General features: G+C 45.9%; 1 protein-coding gene across 8 annotated transcripts in view; it reads left to right on the forward strand.

Moving 5' to 3' along the window:
• Positions 1 to 23,788, forward strand: part of ATP6V0A1 (ATPase H+ transporting V0 subunit a1) — a 193,715-nt gene that overhangs the window by 138,708 nt on the left and 31,219 nt on the right. For 3 of the 8 annotated variants that reach the window (XM_073326103.1, XM_073326095.1, XM_073326099.1), the window contains exons 1-10: positions 7,437 to 7,527; positions 9,293 to 9,453; positions 9,777 to 9,855; positions 10,242 to 10,339; positions 10,882 to 11,010; positions 17,413 to 17,516; positions 18,476 to 18,602; positions 20,483 to 20,565; positions 21,364 to 21,457; positions 22,941 to 23,153. In XM_073326103.1, coding sequence (XP_073182204.1) covers positions 9,337 to 9,453; positions 9,777 to 9,855; positions 10,242 to 10,339; positions 10,882 to 11,010; positions 17,413 to 17,516; positions 18,476 to 18,602; positions 20,483 to 20,565; positions 21,364 to 21,457; positions 22,941 to 23,153 — 1,044 coding nt within the window. In that variant the 5' untranslated portion in view covers positions 7,437 to 7,527; positions 9,293 to 9,336. Of the gene's footprint in view, positions 1 to 7,436; positions 7,570 to 9,290; positions 9,454 to 9,776; positions 9,856 to 10,241; positions 10,340 to 10,881; positions 11,011 to 17,412; positions 17,517 to 18,475; positions 18,603 to 20,482; positions 20,566 to 21,363; positions 21,458 to 22,940; positions 23,154 to 23,788 lie in introns of those variants that run through there. The other 5 variants (XM_073326100.1, XM_073326101.1, XM_073326098.1 and 2 more) reach the window with 4 other exon arrangements.

Raw genomic sequence — 23,788 nt, forward strand, 5'->3', positions numbered from 1 at the left:
AGCTGTCCAGGGAAACTGCCCTGCAAAATTTTCCAGGCTTGCAGGCCATTGGCTGACTCCACCTTAGCTATATAAAAGGAGCCACTGCCAAATGCCTGATGACCCACCCTTTTTGAAATGATTAAAATAGTTCGAGTGGAGGGGAGGCGATGGCTTTCGCATGCGAGCCCAGGCACGGCTCACGGAGGAATGTGAAGCTCCAGAGCTCCCAACAGCCTCTTCTGTGCCATACGTTCAAAGGCATTCTGTGCAAAACTGCAAGGAATCTGGGCGAGAGGAAAAAACAAAACTCTGCTGGAAGCTGCCTGGGAAGCTGCTAGACAGAAACAAGCCCCTTCTGGGCACAGCTGTGTACATGAAAGGACGGCTGAAACAACTGCACATAGAAGGACAGAAACTCAGCTGGAACATTCAAACCCCTCTGCCTCCCGTTAGTATTGCTTTGCAGGTCTGTGTCAGGCAGGTTGTCGATATTTTAAAGAGAGGCTTATACTCCCTATTGACTAGCTGTGGCATGTCCCTTTGGATCATTCATGAGACATAATTGCACACACCTGTCTATGTATATTTACATACATGTGGGGGGGCACACATGCAAGTGCATATGTGAGATTGGTGTTGACATGTCACTTCTGTGTTTGTGCTCGTTTCTGTATGCAGATTTAAATAAAAGGAGTAAATCTAAACCCAAGAGCATGCAGATATATGGCCAGGCACTCCCACTGGAGAGCACCCAGCTCAGCTCTGCAGGCCCCTATTCATCAACGGGCTCGAGTTACTAGCTTTCTAAGCGTAGCACAGGCTCTCAGCACACGCCAGGGTACACGTGCCGAAAGCACTGCCCAAAGGGAAGATAGTGCATTCCACACTGCTGATTACTAGTGGTAATGATGAATTACATCACGCAGGTATCATGCTCATTGCTGGGCTGAAGACAGAGGAGGAGGAGCCCCTGTCCTGAGGAGCTTTCGAGTTAAATAGTAATCGAAAACGGTTCACAGGCCTGTTTATTGCCTTGGCTTTTGTTTATGGCCATAGGATCATCTGCAAGATCGCTGGGGTAGAATGTTTGAGAACAGGGGTTGAAGCATGCCCGCTACCGGCCAAGAGGCTGATGCGAAGGAGGAAGGCTTCAGATGTACATGGATGACTCCCAGCTGAGACCAGCTCACCATTGGTCCTGCTGGCTCAGCCAAAGGGAAGCAACCCCCAACAGCAACAACCCAAGTGCTTGGCCAGGAGGAGCTGGTTTTAGGCTCAGCTGGAAGAGCTGCTGCCAGACCTCGAGGGTCACAGCTGGAGTCTCACCAAGGGTCTTGGACTATCGGGACACGCTCTCAGCTTCTCTCATCACAGGAGAGGGGATCCTGCAGCTGGGGGTCAGCCCTGTATCTGGCCACAGGTTGGCAAACAAGACGGGCCCCTTACAGTGTTCCAGGCAGTTGATCTCGAACCCACTTTAGGACAGTCTTGGCTGCTACATCATGTACAAGCTGGGGACCCCGCCATCCACAAGGATATCTCCGGCAACTGTCAGCACTTCCCTGCCCCCATGCTCCCAGTCATGTGACAGACTTGCTTGTTAACAGTGCTGGACCCACACCAGGGTACTGATTTAGATTTGGGTGCCCCATCTGAAGCCCACAACACACTTTTTATGTCACAGGTTAACAATAGTGTAATTTGTTATACACTGGCGTTTCTCAGAGCATTGGCTTTTCCCCCCTGAGGATTAACCCCCCCGCCATTTCCAGTGTTTGCAGCTGATGAGCCCGTGCTCCATGCACACGCACTCAGACACACACAATTAATTTCGGCCCCAACACACTGTGGCTCTGCAGCTGTTATTCACATGAGATCCATTTCAGAGCAGAGCTGCTCTCTAGGATGCTTGGTGTGGTGGCGAACACACAGCACTGGAAGTCAGCAGAGCTTTGTTCTCTCTCTAGTCCTGCTATTAATTCACGGCGTGACTTTGGCCAAGTGACTTCTCCTCTCTGTGCCTCAGTTTTCCTGTCTGTAATAAGGGAATAACAATTCTGAACTCAAGGCGGGTTTAACTGGTAAAGCTGGGTGGAAGGCTCTCAAGAAGATAAAGGTACAGGTCTATATTTTTGGTCTGGCTGTTTTCTAGAACAGGCTAAGTGAGCTGTTCTAAACTCGCTCTGCACAGAGCTGTCACGCCCTGATGAGCTGAAATGTGATGAATGGCTGCCTGGAACACAGGTATGTCCCACTTCCTCTCAGAGGGACGTACCTGGATGGCCCAGTAGGTGGCAACCTGAGTCTTCCCCTTATGGATCTGAATGTAATTTGTTCTTTGAAGTTTCCACCTCTCACTGGATTTGACCGATTCTCTCTATAGCCCACTGTTAATTTTATAGCATTGGTGTCTTCTTTGTACAAGACAAGTGGCCGCACAAAAAAAACAATTGCAGTTGGCTCATTTGCCCCTCTTTTTGGTAGCTGAAGTAACGAGGCTAAGGACTGAGTGGACAGTGGAGAATAAATTACCCTTTCCTCCCCAGGAGAGCCTCTGGATTAAGTGGGGAGGTAAATTGGCAGGCAGTAACTGGGGGTGGAAGGGACACGGACTTCTGCAGCTGCTCGTGTCTCTGTTGCATGGAAACATGCAGTCCTGTCTCCTGGGCTGCCATCAGCGTGGTGCATTTCAATAGCAAGTTGGTCCATTATAGTATTCAATTCTCCCAGCTCTCTCCATCTTCCCAGGGCAATTGGAGGGATTATGTCAGATACCTCAGTAAAAATGAAAACTAGAGTCTTGCCATTGTAATGCTTCTGCCTTTTCTATCAAACGAAGCCCCCAGTCTCATCACGTGCTGTATTGATTAGGTTAGGTTGCTGGTGGGCTGAGACCACAGCCTATCATGCTGACCAATATTATCTCATTGTTTCCTTGTGCAGCCATTTGTTGTCTCTTGTTTCACACGTAGATCGGCAGCTCTTTGGGGCAGGAATCAGCTTTTTGTTCTGTTTGTGCAACTCTTAGTATGCTGGGGTCCCGGGCCATGCCTAGGGCTCCTAGGCACTACCATCATTTAAATAATAATTAATAAGAGTATAATTTGTCTCCCCGACACAGAGCTCGGCACCTTGACAGGCTGCCTGGGGAGATCATAGAATCATAGAATATCAGGGTTGGAAGGGACCCCTGAAGGTCATCTAGTCCAACCCCCTGCTCAAAGCAGGACCAATTCCCAGTTAAATCATCCCAGCCAGGGCTTTGTCAAGCCTGACCTTAAAAACCTCTAAGGAAGGAGATTCTACCACCTCCCTAGGTAACGCATTCCAGTATTTCACCACCCTCTTAGTGAAAAAGTTTTTCCTAATATCCAATCTAAACCTCCCCCACTGCAACTTGAGACCATTACTCCTCGTTCTGTCATCTGCTACCATTGAGAACAGTCTAGAACAGTCTAGATGTACAGTTCCGCTTTGCTGTGCACAACCCTGTCAGGCGATTTCAGAAGAGAGGTATTGCTAAAAAATTAGAAGTGGAGACGCTGCACCGTACAGGGTTGAACCTGAGGCAAAACAAGGGGCTACAATATACCCAAGGCTCCCCTTCATACAGAGTCAGCTACAAGCACAGGATAACAGGGAAGGACTGATCTGGTATCTGGGCACTGAACTCTAACTAGAGAAGCTGGAGTTTGCTCCAGTATATCTTCCGGGGGTCAGGAAAGCGGCTTTGAGGAGATGATGTGTCCCTCCACAATGTCTATTGAGTTCCACCTCTTTCCGGACTCAAGTAATGTTTGACTTCCCCACAGCTGCCTATACTCCTTTCTACCCCTACTGCTGCAGAGTGTGGCAACTCGTGCTTTCCTCCCCAGAGTGGCTGCATATAAGTAGTGCTGTGCATATTTTGTGAATTGCTTCAGGATGAAGTAGAAAGAAAAGGAGGACTTGTGGCACCTTAGAGACTAACACATTTATTTGAGCATAAGCTTTCCTGAGCTACAGCTCACTTCATCGGATGCATCCGATGAAGTGAGCTGTAGCTCACAAAAGTTTATGCTCAGATAAATTTGTTAGTCTCTAAGGTGCCACAAGGCCTCCTTTTCTTTTTGCGAAGACAGACTAACACGGCTGCTACTCTGAAACCTTTCAGGATGAAGTGTGCACCACTGGAATCAATTACTTTCTATGGCAATTAGCATAAATGACAAGGAATGAACAAAAGCAGGTAAAGAGTCAACAGTTCCATGATTAGCTCTGACATATTTTCCAATTTTCCATAGTGCAAAAGCCCCTCTTTAAACTTAAACTTTTAAACTGGAATAAAGAGCCAATGTTTACCAAAAGACAGTCAATAAGCAGAATATGTACTTAGCAGTTAAGTGTATTTTAACTAAGTTCATTTCATCTGTGGGGCTTGGCTTCCTTCCTAGGAAATCATGTTTCCATTTAACAATCTAATAGCAGAGGAAATTATGAACTCTTACTTGGAGGGAGCTTTCTTGTATGTCAGATTTCCACATTATGCAAATCTCTGTGTGGAGATTAATCTGGCTGTTGCAGGGTGGAATTGCGTCTCCACTGAAACACACTCTATTGCTTGGATTCAAAGCAACAAGCCTGATTGTCCTCTCACTGTCACCAGTGCGGCTTCATTGACTGCAGCAGAATGACACCTGTTTGATATCACTGTGCGTGGAAAGAGAAGCAGACCTAGAGGGTATGAAGTTGCTGTACTGGGTTTTATTCTTGCATCAGTCAAAGGGGCTAGGGCAGTGGTGGGCAACCTGCGGCCCATCATGGCAATCCGCTGGCGGGCCGCGAGACAGTTTATTTACATCGACCGTCTGCAGGCACGGCCACCTGCAGCTCAGAAGCCCCCCCGCCCCCCCGTTGTAAAACCCCTGTGTATGTTTGAAATGCCTTTTCCTGATTGCCCGCCTTGGTGAGTACACCTGGCAGCTCTCCCTTGTTGTGTGCAACTGTCCTACCAACGACGCCAATCCCACGCACTAACCACGCTCCTGTCTGGAGTGGACAGGAGGCGTTAGATCTCCTGGGCCTGTGGCAGAGAAGAAGCTTCTTCAGCTATGGACCAGTTGTAGAAAAGTGGACATCTCCAAAAAGCTTGCCTGGGGATGCAGGCAAAGGGGTATGACAAGGATCCACGGCAGTGCTGCATGAAAGCGAAGGAGCTGTGGTGGGCATACCAAAAGGCCAGGAAGGGCAGCAGTCGGTCTGGTGCTGAGCCACAGACCTGCCACGTTTCCAACCAATTGCATGCCATACTTGGCAGAGACCCCCACCAGTAACCTGCCGGCCACTGTGGATGCCTCCGATGAGCCCGAGACAGAGAATCCTGCCATGAACAGTGAGGAGGAGGTGTAAGAAGAGAAGGAGGAGAGACACGTGGCAGGGGTAGGTCCAGCTATGTTACCATACAGGACCTGTGCGAGACTCCACTGCAGCCTAGCCATAAGCCCGTCCCGCCAGCCAAGCATTGCTTGACCATTAACGCATGCCTCTTCCAGCTGGCTGTCTCCTTCTCCTCTATGTACATTTGGTGCCATATCTGTGCAGAACTGCAGAGTACTGCTCCTCATGAACTTTTCAAACAACACACTGGAGTTCTGATACAACGTGATGACAACATGACAAAACCTAAAAGTACTATGACATTTCTAACTTAACACACTAGCTTTTGGCATGATGCAGTGGTGCTGTGAAGATATGTTGTTGTGATGTGGTAATATGTTGGTGCAACGTGATGTGTTGGAGTGATGTATTGTGGTGTGATGTGGTGATACATTGCTGTAACATGATATGTTGGTGTGACATCCTCTCGTGATGCAACGTCACGATATTTTGGTGTAAAATCCTATCATGGGGCGACATGGTGCTAGGTTAGCATGACATCGTATGTTGGTGTGAGGTGGCGCTAGGTTGGTGCAAGGTGGTGCTAGGTTGGTGCGACGTTGCACGTGGTGTGAGCTGGCGCTAGGTTGGTGTGATGTCACACGTTGGTGCGAGGTGGTGCTGGGTTGGTGTGATGTCACACGTTGGTGCGAGGTGGTGCTAGGTTGGTGCGAGGTGGCGCTAGGTTGGTGCGATGTCGCACGTTGGTGCGAGGTGGCGCTAGGTTGTTCTGACGTGGCTCTAGGTTGGTGCGAGGTGGTGATAGGTTGGCGCGAGGTGGTGCTAGGTTGGCGTGACGTTGCACGTTGGTGCGAGGTGGTGCTAGGTTGGTGCGAGGTGGTGCTAGGTTGGCGCGATGTCGCACGTTGGTGCGAGGTGGCGCTATGATGGTGCGAGGTGGCGCTAGGTTGGCGCGATGTCGCACGTTGGTGCGAGGTGGCGCTAGGTTGTTCTGACGTGGCTCTAGGTTGGTGCGAGGTGGCGCTAGGTTGGCGCGATGTCGCACGTTGGTGTGAGGTGGCGCTAGGTTGGCGCGATGTCACACGTTGGTGCGAGGTGGCGCTAGGTTGTTCTGACGTGGCTCTAGGTTGGTGCGAGGTGGCGCTAGGTTGGCGCGATGTCGCACGTTGGTGTGAGGTGGCGCTAGGTTGGCGCGATGTCACACATTGGTGCGAGGTGGCGCTAGGTTGGCGCGATGTCACACGTTGGTGCGAGGTGGCGCTAGGTTGTTCTGACGTGGCTCTAGGTTGGTGCGAGGTGGCGCTAGGTTGGCGCGATGTCACACGTTGGTGTGAGGTGGCGCTAGGTTGGCGCGATGTCACACGTTGGTGCGAGGTGGTGCTAGGATGGTGCGAGGTGGCGCTAGGTTTGTGCGATGTCGCACGTTGGTGCGAGGTGGCGCTAGGTTGTTCTGACGTGGCGCTAGGTTGGTGCGAGGTGGCGCTAGGTTGGCGCGATGTCACACGTTGGTGCGAGGTGGCGCTAGGTTGGCGCGATGTCACACGTTGGTGCGAGGTGGCGCTAGGTTGGCGCGATGTCACACGTTGGTGCGAGGTGGCGCTAGGTTTGCGCGATGTCGCACGTTGGTGCGAGGTGGCGCTAGGTTGTTCTGACGTGGCTCTAGGTTGGTGTGAGGTGGCGCTAGGATGGTGCGAGGTGGTGCTAGGTTGGCGTGACGTCGCACGTTGGTGCGAGGTGGTGAGGCGCTCACGCCTGGCCCTGCCGCGGTGTCGCACTGGGAGCGGGGCCAGGGCTCCCCCTGCAATAGTTGACTCCAACCCACGGAAGGGCACGACCTGCTCTGTCATGACGTCATCCTAGTGCATCAAAACACCACTGCGCTCCATGGCGACATCAGCAGGTTGTGCCGTGACGTCATCGGCTCATGCTGTGACGTCAGGTGTTGGGGCCATGGGGCCGGGCGACGCTTGCCCTCTGCCCCTCCCCCCCCCGCAGCCACGGCCCCTCCCCCCGTTCCGGGCACTTCCGGGCGGAGGGGCCCAGCCGGCCAAAGGGGAACAAGATGGCCGCCGGGCCGTCGCTAGGAGACGCCCTCACGTGATCCGGCGCTGCGGCGGGGGGGGACGACGTTCGCGTGCGCGGTGACGTCAGGGGGCCGGGGCGGCGCAGGTAAGGCTGCGGCGGCCACTGCAGGGGCCGGGGGGGCTGCAGGTAAGGGGGGGGCAGGCTGGGGGCGCCCCCTGGTGGCTGAGCCGGGGGTGGGGGTGGCTGGCGTCCCGCTCTGCAGGGCGCTTGGGGGGCGGGGTCCCCTCTAGGAGAGGCCACGGGGAGCCCCCAGTTGGGGGGGAGCTCAGCCCTCAGGCTGCCCCCCCCTTCATTTCCCGTGTGCCCTGCTGGGGGGGGTCTGCTAATTGCCCTGTGCCTGTCGCTGTCCCCTTGGCCTGGTCTCCGCCGAGCCCCTGCGTCCCTGTCCCTGAAGCGCCCGCCCCTGCACCCCAGGGTGCTGCGCGCTCGGTGCCCGGGCTGGGCATCGGCCACCTGCCCGGCGCCGCTGGTTCCGCCTCTGCCTTGCCGGGCTCCCTCTTGGGTGCGCCAGGGTGTAGCCTCCCGAACTGTGCCGGGTCGTGTGGGCGGTCGCACCGTGCTGCTGTGTCTGGTTTTCGCTTCACTTCGCTCTGAATGCATATTTTATCATCCTGGTTTGCCTAAGTGTGTGGGAAGGGATATTTTTCCACTTAAAAACGGTATATTTTGAATAAACCCAGAAGCAAACAAGCCATCCAGTCGGTTTCAAGGCTCATGGTTCGGTAGATTTCAAAATGGAAATACAGTGTGCGTGTGGATGGATTTTTAATTGCATGTGCATGTTCACACAGCATCTGGGCATAGATACAGTAATTAAAACAACACCTGTGGTCACCCAGACAGAATGTGTCATGCCAGCAGCTAAATTCCACTCAGCAATGTGAAGTCAGAAATCAGTGTGGCCAGAACTGAACTAAAGTGTCATTCGTTTCGATTCTGGTCTCAGAGGCTCAGTTAGTTTGAGCTAATAAAAATTCAGGACCACTGATAGTGCCCGCTTCTCTTGTGTGGTATTTCTTGTGTTTTAAAACCTGTGTTGAGTGAAGCACTACCCTGCTTGTGATGATAATTTGACAGCCCTCCAAATAGGCTGTAGTTTTAAGGTGGGGCAGGGTGGAAATATAGCAGCTGAATGAAGAGAAGAGCAAAAGAATGTGTTCTCTGCCTCAGCAGGGATGCACCATAGCGCAATATGCAGTGTGGTGCATTTTCTGAACTGCACTAGTGTTGTATGATGGCAGTGCTCTTCCCTTCATGGTGGAGCTCTTCCCTGCCAATTCAGGGATGCTGTCAGCTGAAAGTCGACTGCTTCCAAGATGACATTTCAGTAGGCGGCCTTTAGCTACCACGTGAGTTGGTTTGCCTCTGAGAGCATCACTCGAAGTACAAGGCTTAGAGCAGAAAGAGACAGCCCTGGAAGAGCAGAGTTCTTAGGTTGCTGAAGAAGAAAGAATTGTCTGTAGTGTGTTAACTCTCCATGGTGCTTTGCAGACCATGTGATGTGGCAGGGTTCCCCTCCCTGGTACCACGGGGTCAATGAGTAAGATCTGTCGTGATTCACCAAGGTGTTTCCTTAGAAAGTTATGAAATAGTCCTTCTTCAGAAGGTGCCGAAGAACTACTTGACCTCTCAGACATCTTATGAAAGGATCATCACTTCCTCTTGTATTATTTTTAAGTCAAAATATTTGCATGCAGCGTGTAGGGTTATTCCATGGGACTGTGTTTTATACTTTTTCTCCTCTGACTATCGGAGACAAATTGTCCTTTCACAAATGTGCCTGTACAGGGGAGAATGTGGGATTCAGACTCTGCTGTACATTCTCAGGCCTACAACCTTTTTATTTTAGGGTTAAAATTCCACTCCTGGTTTGACTGACACTTGCCTTTCATCATGGGGGAGCTTTTCCGAAGTGAGGAGATGACCCTGGCTCAGCTTTTCCTCCAGTCGGAAGCTGCATACTGTTGTGTCAGCGAGTTAGGAGAGCTTGGGAAGGTTCAGTTTCGTGATGTAAGTGGCTGCTTTCCGGTGTCAGTAAAATGCATCAGATCATTAAGATCCTGGCTGCTGTTTTATATGGTCAAGTGTCATAATTAATCTTTGCTATCTCAGTGCCCACTTGTGCCACAAGTACATATATTCCAGCTAGTTGTTACTTATCCGTAAGGAGGGTCATGCTACACAGCAATCATATCTGCTATACACTTTCCTTGCATCATTCTTTAAAAACAAACCACCACTCACCAAAAAACCCACACACAACCCTGATAAACTAGTAATCATGATCTTTCACATTTAAACATTCCTAAGGAAATGTGTGTTTCTGTTTGCAGTTGAACCCTGATGTGAATGTGTTCCAGCGTAAATTTGTTAATGAAGTCAGGAGATGTGAGGAGATGGATCGGAAACTCAGTATGTCCTTGCTTTACTTTAATGCATGCCTCTAATTCTATACTAGCTTTAAGGGAAGAAAGCAGCCTAAACTTTTGAAATAATGTGCCATAGCTAAGTGTTGTGTTAGTGGTAAGGTAACATTCGTTTCCCAGTAGGCTAGGCTACTTTTGGAAAGATTTGTTTCATGTGGAGAAGAGAACTTGTGGATCTTTTAAAGCAGCCACATGAGCTGTATTCTGATGGAGTTCTGCTACAGATAGGATGGATGGTTGTGGGGGCGGGATACGCAGCTGCCGGTCAGGTGAGGTGATGGGGAATGTGAAGGTGCAGAGAGACTGATGCTGCAGTTTCTTGCTTTTGTTTCTCATAGTGATTCTTACCCGTGAAACGTTTTCTGTCTTTAGGGTTTGTTGAGAAGGAGATTAAAAAAGCGAACATCCCAATCCTGGACACCGGTGAGAACCCAGAGGTGCCTTTCCCACGTGACATGATCGATTTAGAGGTAATAATGTTTCATTAAGGCTGAACTAGTACCTGAGTCTAGATAGCCGAAGTTGTGCTAATTAGTCTCAATAATTGAGTTCTTTGGAATTTAGTAGTAAGAATATACAGGGTCAGATCCCCAGCTGGTTTAATGAACAAAGCTCTATTGTCTTCTGTGTAGCTGCACTGATTTACACCAGCTGAGGATCCAACTCATAAACATTGTGCATAGTTTGCTGTAACTTCAGTGTATGTATGTATAAGATGCAAGTGAATACTTATTTTTAAAAACGAAGGACCAAATTTAGAGTTCATGTAAACTGGTACAACTCTAATTATTAATCTTTATATAGAGTAGCATTATAATAATCTGATGCTAATGTTTTAAGATGCATTGTGAAGAAAACAGGATGCAGGCAGCATCTAGTAATTATGGGTAACCTGAATGCCGTTAAGAAAAGATCTTGCACAGCACACTTTGAACTGTGTGATTAATTAGAGCTAAATTGCATTTATTTTTAGGTTCACTTTACATTTTTTTCCTCTTCTTTTCTTCCCCAGGCAAACTTTGAGAAAATTGAAAATGAGCTTAAAGAGATCAACACAAACCAGGAAGCTCTGAAGAGAAACTTCCTAGAGCTGACAGAATTAAAATTTATACTGCGCAAAACTCAGCAGTTTTTTGATGAGGTCAGACTATCAGGGGGGTTTAGCACTGAATCAGCTGGTGGTTTATTGTCACAAATTGCCATTTTTATTCTCAAGAGTGTTGTCTTTCATTTGCTATTTTAGATGACTGGTTTTTATACTTTTTTTTGGTTTAAGAAACTTTCTCAAATCATTTTCTGTTTTTCATGCAATGCACACACAGCCAATCATGGTTTTACATTTTCTGATTATTTATATTTACTGTGCGTGTTCCCAGTAAAAACATAGAATTAATTGTGTGGAGACAAGTGCTGAATAAATCATTGTTTCCTGGCTTCTGAAAAACCTAAGCAGGTCAATAGATGACAGCATCACTGCGAGACTAAAGCTGTTTCCCCCTCCAATATGCATTTTTCTGCTTGGTGCAAGTATGTAAGTAAACCCCAGAAATCCTCTGTTATGAGGGATGAATATAAAACTTGGATTCTGTAGGCCTGATCCAAAATCCTTTGCTGTTAATAGCAAGACTCCTGTCAGATTTAGTGAGTTTTTGATCAAGCTCTGAAATGCTCACTGGCAAGTTCAGGAGCAGAACTACCATTTAGATACCTAACAGTTGGGCTTTTTGGTTAGTGTTCATTTTGACCAGTGCTTGACAGCAGCATTGCAAGTGTTTTCTTCAGAACAATGAAATGCTGCCCTGCTGTCACCTAGGGTTCAGCAGCAAAGCAAAACTGAGACTTGCAGATAAAGTGCCCAGGTGATCTTTACAAAATGCCTTTCAGTTGTATTAAACTATATAGAAGCACCTTACAATCTCTCTTTCTCAGGAGAGGAAACTGGCCATGTACCTTCTTAGACTGGGAGGGAAATATTTTGCATAGTATGTGTTGCATTCCATACCAGCCCAGAGTTGGCTATGGAGTTCTGAAGAGCTTTGTGCCCTGCTGATTGTAAAGGCATGAAGTGTATAGTTCTGCGGAGCTGGCCTCCTGAAAACTTTATTCTCCTCTGGTGCAGGCATGGTTTTTATATGAACAAAAGAGTTACCATTAAGGTTGTCCTGCCTAGGCTCTCACATGCATCATGACTGATAACATGGGTGCTACTGGCTGTGATCAGCCAACGGGCTGGGTACTGTATGATTATCTCCTCTTCAGGTGTTGAATGTCAGTTTGCAAGTTGCTGATTCCATTAGGTGAGTCTGTTTGGACAAACAGTGACAACCTGATGATCTACTGCTTGACTGCAGTAAGTAACAAGGGTTATTTCCTGCCTGTTCTAATTGAACGTAGGAAAAAACAGAGCAAGTGCAATTAGTGTTGTATAAAATCATTACTAATGCACCTCTTTTCAGGGTACTTACACTTACAAAGTATATAGTAAATAACACCTAGCTAATGCTTTTCTTCAGGTACGGTATTAACATATTTCAATTTAATCTGATCAAAATCCATGTAATGTTGAAACAAAAACTGTGGGTCATTCTGCCCATTTTAAAGGCATTTGTAACAAGTGTTCCCATGAGGCTCACATTCTCAACCAGGCAAGATTAATATCAATATTTATCCCTCCTATCAATTGGAGTAGCAGATGTTACATAGCAGCATATAGATTATAGCAAAGCAATAACCCGTTGAGATTTGTAATACGGTCTCAGGATAAATACTCACTGAGTAACCTTCCACTGAATGTATTACATTTAGAGCTAACGACTTCCATTTTCAGTGGACGTAACTTGACGTCACATGCACATTGACTAGGTCCAGTGGTTGATATCTGCCTCTGGGAAGACTTCTTGAGACTCTTAAGATTGTGCAGTCCAGCTATTATCACTAATCACTGTTTTATTTCTTCACTGAAAATACCATCTTTGCACAGTGCCTTCAACACTTGAAGACATTTTTCATCTGTAACTAAAAGTCTGTGTATTCTCAGTTATTCATAGTAATTAGTTACACAAGAAATGGCTCAATTGAAATGACTTACTACTCAATCTTTACTGTTTTTCTAGAATGTGCAGTGGGAGAGGGAGAATGAATAGAATATTAGTCATAAAAGAACGAAATGACACGTCTCCAATGTAGCCATTTCTTGTCCATTACATAACATGCACACACACATATATGTATATATATATTGTCGATAATGATGATCCTTTTCTCAGTCTTCTTGTCTTTGCTTATGAAGAGCAGTATGAGCTGGAGAGATTTCTCTGAATCTTTTACCATAAGCATCCTAGAATATGAGCGCGTAAAGAAGACTGGAAAAGTAATGGTTAATGGCATGCAGTCCCCTGTCTCCCTTTCCTCTTAACTCCTCTCACAATCTGCTTTCTTTAGTTTGTGTTGCATCTGTCATCCCCCTCTGGGCTCTGGATTAATAAATTAGATGGTGAATTGAATCCCTTTCATTTCTTGTGAAAATGAAGGTGAAGGGGCTTGAATTGTATGTGCTACTTACACCTGTCGAGAGCATTTGCATAGCAGAACTTCTTGTTTCTTGCTGTTTCTCATTCAAGATTTGGTTTTCTTACTAATCAAGGGAAGGAAGATGGCTAAATCTCTAATTTCGGGCCTTGAAATTAAGGGACTCCTAATCTGTGTGACTGATGCTCCAAAATTGCTTTAAATGATTCTTTGGTGTCATTCCCATCATGTATAGAGTTGTATACATAGGAGGGTATAGGCTTGGGTGTTTTGTTATGCAGAATAAGATAAAATCCTCCTTTGCAGTTCTGATGCTCTGTGATACTCCATTGCAAGCTGGTGAAAATTATGATCCGAAGAGACCTTATGGGATGGCCAGTCCTCCGTCTTCATACATTGTGTCTGAACAGCTCTCACCTTCCCCAACAAACTCCCAGGAGTCTGAATAGTCCTGCTACAGTTACATTGCATAGTAACATTTGTTGTAATAACCGACCCTGCCAGAAGATGGATTTGTTACCAAGATTAACAGAACAGGGCAATTATCAAGTGATCCATCCCCGTCATTGTGCTTCTGGCAGTCAGAGGCTCAGGGACACCAAAGCATGGGGTTGCATCCCCGACTACCCTAGCTAATAGAGCTGTTTCCACATATGTGTTTAAGCAAGAAACTATCTTTCTGCCTTGACAAATACTCTGAAATATAAATTGTGTTGGCAAAAATGAGGCATGCCTCATCTAGGCTAACACGCACCTTACAAAAATCTAGCAACAGTAAATATTGTCTTACAACAAATGCAATACAAGCCCCTTTGGTAGAATTGATCTTATTTTCCATAGTTTTTTTAGATCTAGGAATTCTGCCATTTTAATTTTAAAAAGTAATTTAAAGTCATTCAGTTTGGGGCGGTGGTGTGTTGGTTTGGGGCCCTTGACTATTTTAGTTATTTTCCTCTATGAAACATTAAGGTTTCCATGCAGTTTACTTTTATTTGGATTAAATGCCTAAAATGGTGGAAAGGATTGGCTTATAAGGGAAAACATTTCTTTATCACTCTTCAGAAGTACACTAATGGTTACCTTAATTTTGTTATTTATTTTTACTGTTTGTAAACTGTAGCTAAGTATTCATGAGTGGGCAGTTGAGCTGTATCCTGTGTGGCAAAATTCTCTCCCAGAACAAGTGGCCTTTTTTGATTGGCAAGTAAAATATCTTTCTGGGGATTTTCATTATGAGAATATGTGGGCATATGGATTTTGTGCCTTCACTGGTAAACTTGCATAACATTTTTACAAGGCTGTAGTGTACACACAATTTACATCTTTAGGGCCAAATTCTGCCTTCATATCTGTGCAAGGAGCACCCATTGAAATCAGTGAGAAAGCACATGCACATCTCAGGGTAGCATTTGATCCTTTTTGGCACAGAGGAGTTCCTTAGTTTCTCCATTTCATTTTATAAACTGCAGGGGTGGAAATTTTGGGACAGAGTTCCCAGTGATGCATTGTGTTAATGCTCTGTGAGAGGATGTGGTATTAACATCCTTCCTAATTTGAATCACTAATATTTACAAGTTATGTTCCCAGGAATTTCAGCCTTTAAATTAGTCACAATAAATAGAAAGTAATTTACAGTTTTCCATTTTAATATGAGAGAGAAGGTAGGTGAGGTAATAATATATCTTGTACTGGACCAACGTGTGGTGCTGCAAGGTACAAGTTTTCAAGCTACTCAGAGCACTTTAGGTCTCGGGAAGGAAGTAGAGTGACTGAGCTAAATACAAGGTGGGACAAGCAGAAGGGGTAAAGAATGTTGGAGGTGGTCACTTGAAATGAAGCGGACAGTTGGGCGGTAGGTTGTTATGCATAAAGGGTTTGAAGTGGGCCATTAAGGGCAGTAGGAAGTGTGGTGTATTTACAGATTGTTGTAATGAGCCATAGAACTATTGTCCCTGTTGAGTCCCTGGGTTTTTGGTGTCTAGCAGACTTATGAATTTGAGTTCCCAGGCTTACCTTTGGAAGGTATTGTGCAGGTTTCCCTTGAGGAAAAGTACTGAAAGATCAGATATGGAGTGATAGCTTTGTGAAGAGTGTTCACCCACCACTGATATGGTGGTGTTGTCTTCGATCATTGTTCTGTGGGAGTTAATATGAGAGCATAGCGATTGTCTGGTTTCACCCACATAGTTGTTGTTGTTGGAGCATTAGATGCACTTGATGAGATACACTGCATGTTGTGGCAGGCATGTCTAGGACCCATGAATCTTGAAAGGTGTGTTGGGGGGGGGTATTGATCATTGTAGCAGTGGGGATACATCTGCAGGTTTTATATCTGTTACTCTGATAGTGTCTGGTGCCACTTTGAGTTGGTATGTCTTGGTTTCTGGGGAGCTTTCTTCTGACGATGAGCATGGTGAAGTTGAGGGGTTATTCAAAGGCCAGAAGGAGGAGTTTGGGAAAGAATTATTTTCAAATGTGGCCCCCTTCAGGTGTGGGTTGTAGTTGTTTGATGATACACCGCATGGGTTCCATTGTGGAATGGTAGGTGACAACTCAGGGTGTGCTGTCAGTGAGTTTCTTTTTCCTGTGTTGAAGCAGGTTCTCCTGTATTTGGGTGGCCTTTTCCATGATGACCCCAGCAAGTCAAGTCATGTGCTTGTTTTGAATTGGTGGGACTGGCATAGTTGGTGGTATTAGGTCTATGTACATCACTGCCATATAGGTATTTATCTAGGTGCTGAGTATCTTACAATGAAAAAAGGGTATTCACTCTCAAAAATGCATTCTTCAGGTCATAGACATTGTGCATTCATGGAGGGAGAGTCCGAGTCCTGGATAGACAGGACATCTAGCAGCCAGGACTCTCCGGTTTTATTACTGGCTTTGCCACTGACTTAATGTATGAACTTAGCATTGAGAGGTGAAGGGACTAGGCTAAGGTCACCCAACTTTAGAATGAAATGACACTATCTGTGCTTCTCAGTGGGATATTGTGAGGTGTAAAGATTGGTAAAGCATCCAGTTCTTGGGTGCAGCAGAAGTGCAAACTTTCCTTATGTTTTAGTCAGCTGGACCTACTACAGAAATCTTGCCTGGGCAGCATTCTTATGAACCTGGCTCGAGCGGACTGAATTTGAGAGTGAAAGAATCCTGACTGCTGTGCCACTTAAAAAGGCAATCTATGTTTGCAACACCTGTGGCCACTGGTAAATATATAGAAAATGCACAGAAACGCAGCAGTCATGTGGTACATAAATGAATATTTATCTGTACCTCTCTTCATCCATTTCCCCTAAGTTCAGAAAGTAGTGATGGAAGCATGTTGGGTCACTCTACAGCAGGGATCAGCAACCTTTGGCACGTGGCCCGTCAGGGAAATCTGCTGGCAGGCCGGGAAGATTTGTTTACCTGCAGCGTCTGCGGGTTTGGCCGATCACAGCTCCCTCTGGCTGTGGTTCGCTGTTCCAGGCCAATGGAGGCTGCGGGAAGCGGCGTCCAGCACATCCTTCGGCCCACGCCGCTTCCTGCAGCCCCCATTAGCCTGGAACAGCGAACCGCAGCCAGTGGGAGCTGTGATCTGCCAAACCTGCAGATGTTGCAGGTAAACAAACCATCCTGGCCTGCCAGCGGATTTCCCTGACCGGCCACTTGCCAAAGGTTGCTGATTCCCTGCTCTACACCATCTTCAAAAAGTTAAGAACATTCTTTGGGAACATAACTTTGGGTACAATCTAACTTCCACCCATCTGCAGAATTATATATCCCACAAGCATCTTGTTTTTCTTTTGTCTAGAAACTTTGCTGAGCCATTCTGCTTACCTCTTGTTTTTCTCCTCCCTTGTGTGACCCTTGGTCTCTGTTATTTCATCATCATCTTTTTTTTTTTTTTTTTGGTATCCTTTGGGGGTGTTTTTGTGTGTCCTTCCCACCCCCGCCCTGGAAACTGTCTCCTGGTTCCTCTTCCCTGCATGCCACTAACTAGTTTCATTAGATATTAATTGATTTGTGAATTCAGGCTGAATTGCATCATCAGCAGATGGCGGATCCAGACCTGCTGGAGGAATCCTCTTCGCTCCTGGAGCCAAGTGAGATCGGAAGAGGGGCCCCTCTACGACTTGGGTAACAGCAAGATTTATGCTTTCTATTTTGTCTGCCTTAATTGTTCACTCCCATCTGGAATCCAGAGGGCTTCAAACACAGTCCTGAGGACCTCCACACTGGGACCTTAGGCCTATCAGTGTCAATCCACAATCAACTAATAAGGGTCTCCATCCTTCCCTGCCCCCGCATCTGCTAACTTTCCAGCCCCTGCTAGCCCAGGGAGAAAGTAGCTGAAGGAGGAAGTCATTCTCTGGTGTCTTGCATACCAGCACAGAAAGCTAGAGCTAGTCTATTCCTTAAGCATTTGAGGCCTGATTTTCAAACTTACAGAAAATTCATAGCTTCCTTTAGTCAATAGGAGCATAGCGTCTTTGACAGTAAGGCCACTTATTTTTATCCCTTTTCATTAGTTGATTCCAGGTCACCTTTGAAACGGAAATGTAGAAGCCATAAGCACTTTTGTCGTACCACTTTAACTGGACCTAGGAGTTTGCACCAGTGCTCTCCTCTAAAGCAAATGCCTATGGTCTTTGAAAGCCATGTAGCCTGTTGCTGCCCTTCCTGCCTTGCACAGTCTGCCCTTCCTGCCTTGTACAGTCCTTGGTGTGGAAGTTACAGGAGCAGCGTGAAACTGACAGCAACAGGCATGGAAGTCATATGACTGAAGGGGAAACTACTGTTTGAATGCATTAAAGTGCTTTTTACTTTTTAAGTACTTAATCTGCGGACAGTAAGGCTTGCTGTCAAAGGGGATGGAGGGTATAGCCTTTGGCATGTTCCAGCTGTTTCGTGTCCGTGTCCGTGTCCCATTTTGATTATAGAACTAACCAAAACAAGTCAGCTGGATTTTGTAGCTTAAAACCTTGATTTATTAGCTAGCCTCCAGTTAACCTCTTGCAGCTCCAGGTTCTTTGTGCCTGTGCTCTACAAACACCAGAGGCAGCATCCTAATCCACAGTTTTTTCCGCCTCATGCAGATTTGTGGCCGGCGTGATCAACCGTGAGCGAATCCCTACCTTTGAGCGCATGTTGTGGCGAGTGTGTCGAGGAAACGTATTCCTGCGTCAGGCTGAAATTGAAAACCCCCTGGAGGATCCTGTGACGGTAAAATGAATTGCTTTTCATGGAGGCAAAATACTAGGAGATCCCAAATGAGTAACAAACGTACAGTCAGACTCGGGGCATGATCCTGCAATGAGCTCTGTGAGCTCTTCACCCCATTTTACCTGCATGGAGTTCATTGCAGGATCGAGTCCTGAAATAACAAAGGCATTTGTTCCTGCGAAATGGTTTCTTCCTGATACAGCCTGAGTTCAGAGTTGTTTTTCACCTGCATTGCATGTTCACTGACATTCCATGTTCTTGAAACCTGCATGACTGCACTGTCTTCACTATGGTCCTCCCTGGCCACTCCCTAGGTTAGTCATCCCCTCTTGCCTTCGGGCTAGAGTTGCAGGATCAGGCCCTTCACTTGTAACCTCTTTAGGATAGGGACTCCTTATTTTGTAAAGTGCCATGTCCATCTACAGTGCTGTGTCAGTATTACTCCTATCTGCAGCCGAGGCTGAGTACTTCTTGCCTTGTTTGGGTGGTAGTGGTGACCAGTTTGTAAGTCTCTGTATAGAATCTGTTACTCATTTGGAGTCTCTTGCACTATTTTTAAAAAAAATCTTTCCTTTTAATCTTTTAAAGATGGTCACCACATGTGAGCTTCAAGGCCTTTATAGTAGCTCTTAGTTCCATTGGCCTTCCTTACAATCTAAATGGTAAACCAGGGGAGGCAACCTATGGCACGTGTGCCAAAGGCAGCATGCGAGCTGATTTTCAGCGGCACTCACACTGCCCGGGTCCTGGCCACTGGTCCGGGGGGCTCTGCATTTTAATTTAATTTTAAACGAAGCTTCTTAAACATTTTAAAAACCTTATTGACTTTACATACAACAATCGTTCAGTTCTATATTAAAGACTTATAGAAAGAGACCTTCGAAAAAGGTTAAAATGTATTACTGCATGCAAACCCTTAAATTAGAGTGAATCAATGAAGACTCAGCACACCGAAAGGTTGCCGACCCCTGTGGTAAACATTCTGACTAGGAGGGATGCTTATTTTATTTTGTTAATGGCATACACCGATGTATAGCACCCAAACATTGGAAACTCTGCAACTCCATAGCTGCCTCAGTTAAGAATTCGCAAAAGGAGGACTGTGGGCTGCAGTGAAATAAAGATTTGAAACTTCATTCAGTTGTTACTTCCTATTTTCCCTATGAATTTGGTTGCTGTGTTGCTCTACTGATTGCTGGTAACTGAACTGAACACCAGCTGTCTGCCAGAGAGGGACTATATTCTTAATTTAAGGAAGTGTTGGACAATGAGGTTACACCTAGTGTAATTATTCTCAGAAACATTAAGCTAAATTTCCTATGTAAGGTAGAACAACATCTTATTAACAAATGCAGGAAAGGGGAGTTAGATATCTAAATCCAAACAGCTGCACAAAGAATGTGCTGTGGACCTCCCTGGAGAATTCCAGGTTTTTAGGCTCTGGGCATTCCTTTAATTAAATATACCACATACATCACCTTTATTTCCATTCATTCTTTTACTTGCTACTTTAAGCCAGAGTGGGGCTGGCTGGAAGAGATAGTGATACACACCTAACTGCAGCCAAATGTTAAGCAACAGAAACTTTTAATTTCCCCATGATTTTTCAATTTATTCTTGTACAGGTTTTATAGATCTGATAAGCAAATAGAGCATTTAGCTACAGTACGAAGAGACCACTAAACTAAGAGAAAGTTCCTTTCACTGTGAGTTTTTTGTGACAGTGATAGGGTATGTTCTTGACTCAATGTGCAGCTATAATTTCCTGTATATTCATATATGCAAGAGGAAGAATAAGGAGCTGTGTTATAATGTGCTAGAATAGCTAGTTCCTATATAGTACTTGGGTCTTACACTGCATCTGGTTTTGTCTGTTCTAGGGAGACTACGTGCACAAGTCGGTGTTTATTATTTTTTTCCAAGGTGATCAGCTAAAAAATAGAGTCAAGAAAATCTGTGAAGGGTAAGAAGAAATCGGACTTTAAAACACCTGTGGCTTGATTTTTCAGCCGTGCTTAGCACTTCTGAAAATCAGGTCGTTCATATAATATATTTGTAATGCAGCTTGAAATACAAGTTGAGTGTCTTAATATGTACTTTAACAGTTCCTTGAGCCTGTATTAATCAGAAAATCTGTGACGATGCAAAGAATAGCATAATAGAAATCCTTAGTTGACCTTGACATAGTAACACTAATAAACATCACATGGTATGTGTTACTGAAGTTTGTTGGACAACCAAATTAGCCACCCCCATTTTTAATCCTTAAAGGGGGTGAACTGCTTTTGCTGTTATAGAAAAAATGTGAAAGCAATCAAGTTATCACATGCTGAAATTAACTCATGCTTCTCATCAGAAACATGAAAGATTTCCTGCTGGTGAAGGCCAGTGCTTCTGAACGGCAGCTACGTTGGTGTAATAGTTGTCAGTCGAATGCACTGTTGATTACTAGTTAAAGGTGCTGTTGAGATTTGTTTTGTTGCCTAAGTTCTCAACATATTTTTTGACAGTTTTGTTGCCTTTTCTCTTGCTCAGAATGAATTTTACACCTGCAAAATGTACTATGTTAATGTCAAGGGCTTGACTTGGATATGGAAACCAGTGTGGTCAGATAATGATTTGGCCTTGAGCAAACTTGAGTTTTAGACATCTGACTTGGTGAATGATGGCTAGACATTTTCACCAGCAAAGCCCATAATCTTAAAACACTCCTTTACTGAGCATTATGTATCAATTTGACTTTTCGTCTTAAACCATTCAGGTTCCGTGCCTCCCTCTACCCTTGCCCAGAGACACCTCAGGAGAGGAAGGAAATGGCTTCTGGAGTCAATACCAGGATTGATGATCTTCAAATGGTAATAATGCAGAACAAATGGGGTCAATGCTGCTTTAGCCTATGGAATGCTGAGTGGCTTACATGAACTGATGGGTGGATCCCATTTGTCTGAGACTAATTGGCTAGGCTAGATGTAGGTATGGCTTGTGCTAACAGTTTCCAGTTAAACAAGGTAGAGAATCTGCTATGAGATTAAACAATTGCAAGATCAGAGAATAATTTTATTTCTCTACTTGGTTCCATTCGGCTGCCTAGTTAGGGAGGTTTAATTTTTCCAGGCGGCTGAGTGAATAACCCTCTATGTGTAAATATTGGCATTGGTATTGAAATTCACACTGGCAAGCAAGGGAGTAAGAGGAGTGTATGTCTTCAAAGCTAGAAGCCTGATGGTCTGAGGCTTTCTTCTTTAGGGTCTTTGAAGATGAAAATGGTCAAATCTGTGTTCACAGATTGATTAAAAGGCCAGTATTAGTTCATGCTGCCAGAGGTTTTCTGCCTGTCTGTGAACTTTCACAGCATGGTGCCCTGGAGGTCTGCTGTATTAAAAACTGATCTCTTGTGGTGCAGCTCTGGGTGTCAGTGAAAGCAATGAATAAACAAGTGGCTAGCAATGAGCTGAATCGGCAACCTGTGAAGCTGCCTGGTGCCAGCTCTGTCAATGCTAAATCCAGAGAAAGGGAAGCAAGATGCGTTTCAGGAAGACTGAAAGGGATTTAATGGAGAGAGAGATTTATGGAAATAAAATGTCAAGAGAGGAATCAGATGCAAAAGCTGCAACGAAAGGCATTGAATGCAGGGCACTGCTTTTACAGACGCCAACTCTGTAGCATGAAGCTGCTGAGAATAGTTGCTTAGCAATCAGAAAATGGTCAAGAATGCAGGAGCTCGTTCCAAGCTACACACGATCGCTTAGTCACATACCGCCATTTCCACTTGAACTTGAGAGGCTTTACAGTCTCTGAAACGGTCTTGGCCGGATCTGCAGGCACATTCCAGTCAGACCCCGCCAGAAAACTCTCTCTCTTTTTCCCTCTGCTCAGCCAGTTCTGAAAGCCAAATGTGAATGAATTCTGACCCTTTAAACATAAGCTCCCTGTGTCCCCTACCACCAAAGTGGAGCTCTGGCACTGCACAGTCTGCAGTCATTTCTCTGCAATTGTCAGGTAAAGCTGGGTGGAGAGAAAAATCTCCACTTGAGCATCTGGACGATTCCCTGTCTCCCTTGGAATCCTCTGCTGGGGGTGAGGGGGGGCGGGGAGGAAGATACACAACACAGCTCTAGGCTGTTTCTTTCCAAGAGTCGCTTTTGGCTAAACTAGAGTGCATGTGAGGAGACTGAAGAGCAAATTCTGAACATGGGGGTGTTGTGCTCTCAGCCCCCCACTGACTCAGGCTTGTCCGTAGGCCCTGACCACTAGCCACTCTTGTGTTGTGTCCTACTGCCCGCTACGCTTTGCAACCAAATACCTCACTGCTGTCTTGGTCCCACTTTTCCATGCAAGGTGCTGAACCAAACGGAGGACCATCGCCAGCGAGTCCTGCAGGCAGCTGCTAAAAATATCCGCGTCTGGTTCATCAAAGTGCGGAAGATGAAGGCTATCTACCATACCCTGAACCTGTGTAACATTGACGTGACCCAGAAGTGCTTGATTGCTGAAGTCTGGTGTCCTGTCGCGGACCTTGATTCCATCCAGTTTGCTCTCAGAAGAGGCACCGTGAGTATCTCCTCACTTTTGAACTGTAGCAGTTGTCACTAACACTTACCTCCCATGTAAATCTCAACAGACCAGCCTCCTTCAGCCAGCTGAACCCTGACTGATCATTGTACCTGAGGAGCCAGACTGGACTATGGAGTTTTGAAAGGCATCCCTTAAGCTGTATATAAAAATGGCAACCTTCATAGAGGATACTTTTATTTAAACTGTAAAAACTATGGTTACCAGAAAAGCACTCCCCCAGAGCTCCAGAAAATACTGTTTGTTGGAGAGATGGACTGAACAAACGTTGGCGATACTTCAGAGTTGGTTACTTGCCTGGGGCATGTAATGCCATAAAGTCAAAAATGGAGATAACTTGTCCAGAACAATATCTGCACTTATTCCTTTGATTGGGCAAGTCTGCTGATCTGCTTGCAACTCTGGTTGACGCTGCTCATTGGACAGAGGTGACTAGAGCTCTGCAAGTTGGCAAGCCCAGCCAATAAGGAGCCTACCTACCAACTGCCCTCCAGAAATACTTGGAGGGAACTTGGCAGCTGGCACAGTAGGCACGTCCCTCCTTGGAGATACAAAGTTCACCTGTGAAATACGGTTCCTTTCGTCAGATTTTTATGAAACCCACCTTCCCATAA

The sequence above is a fragment of the Lepidochelys kempii genome, chromosome 27 (assembly GCF_965140285.1).
Source record: "Lepidochelys kempii isolate rLepKem1 chromosome 27, rLepKem1.hap1, whole genome shotgun sequence".
In the NCBI taxonomy this organism is placed as follows: Eukaryota; Metazoa; Chordata; order Testudines; family Cheloniidae; genus Lepidochelys; species Lepidochelys kempii.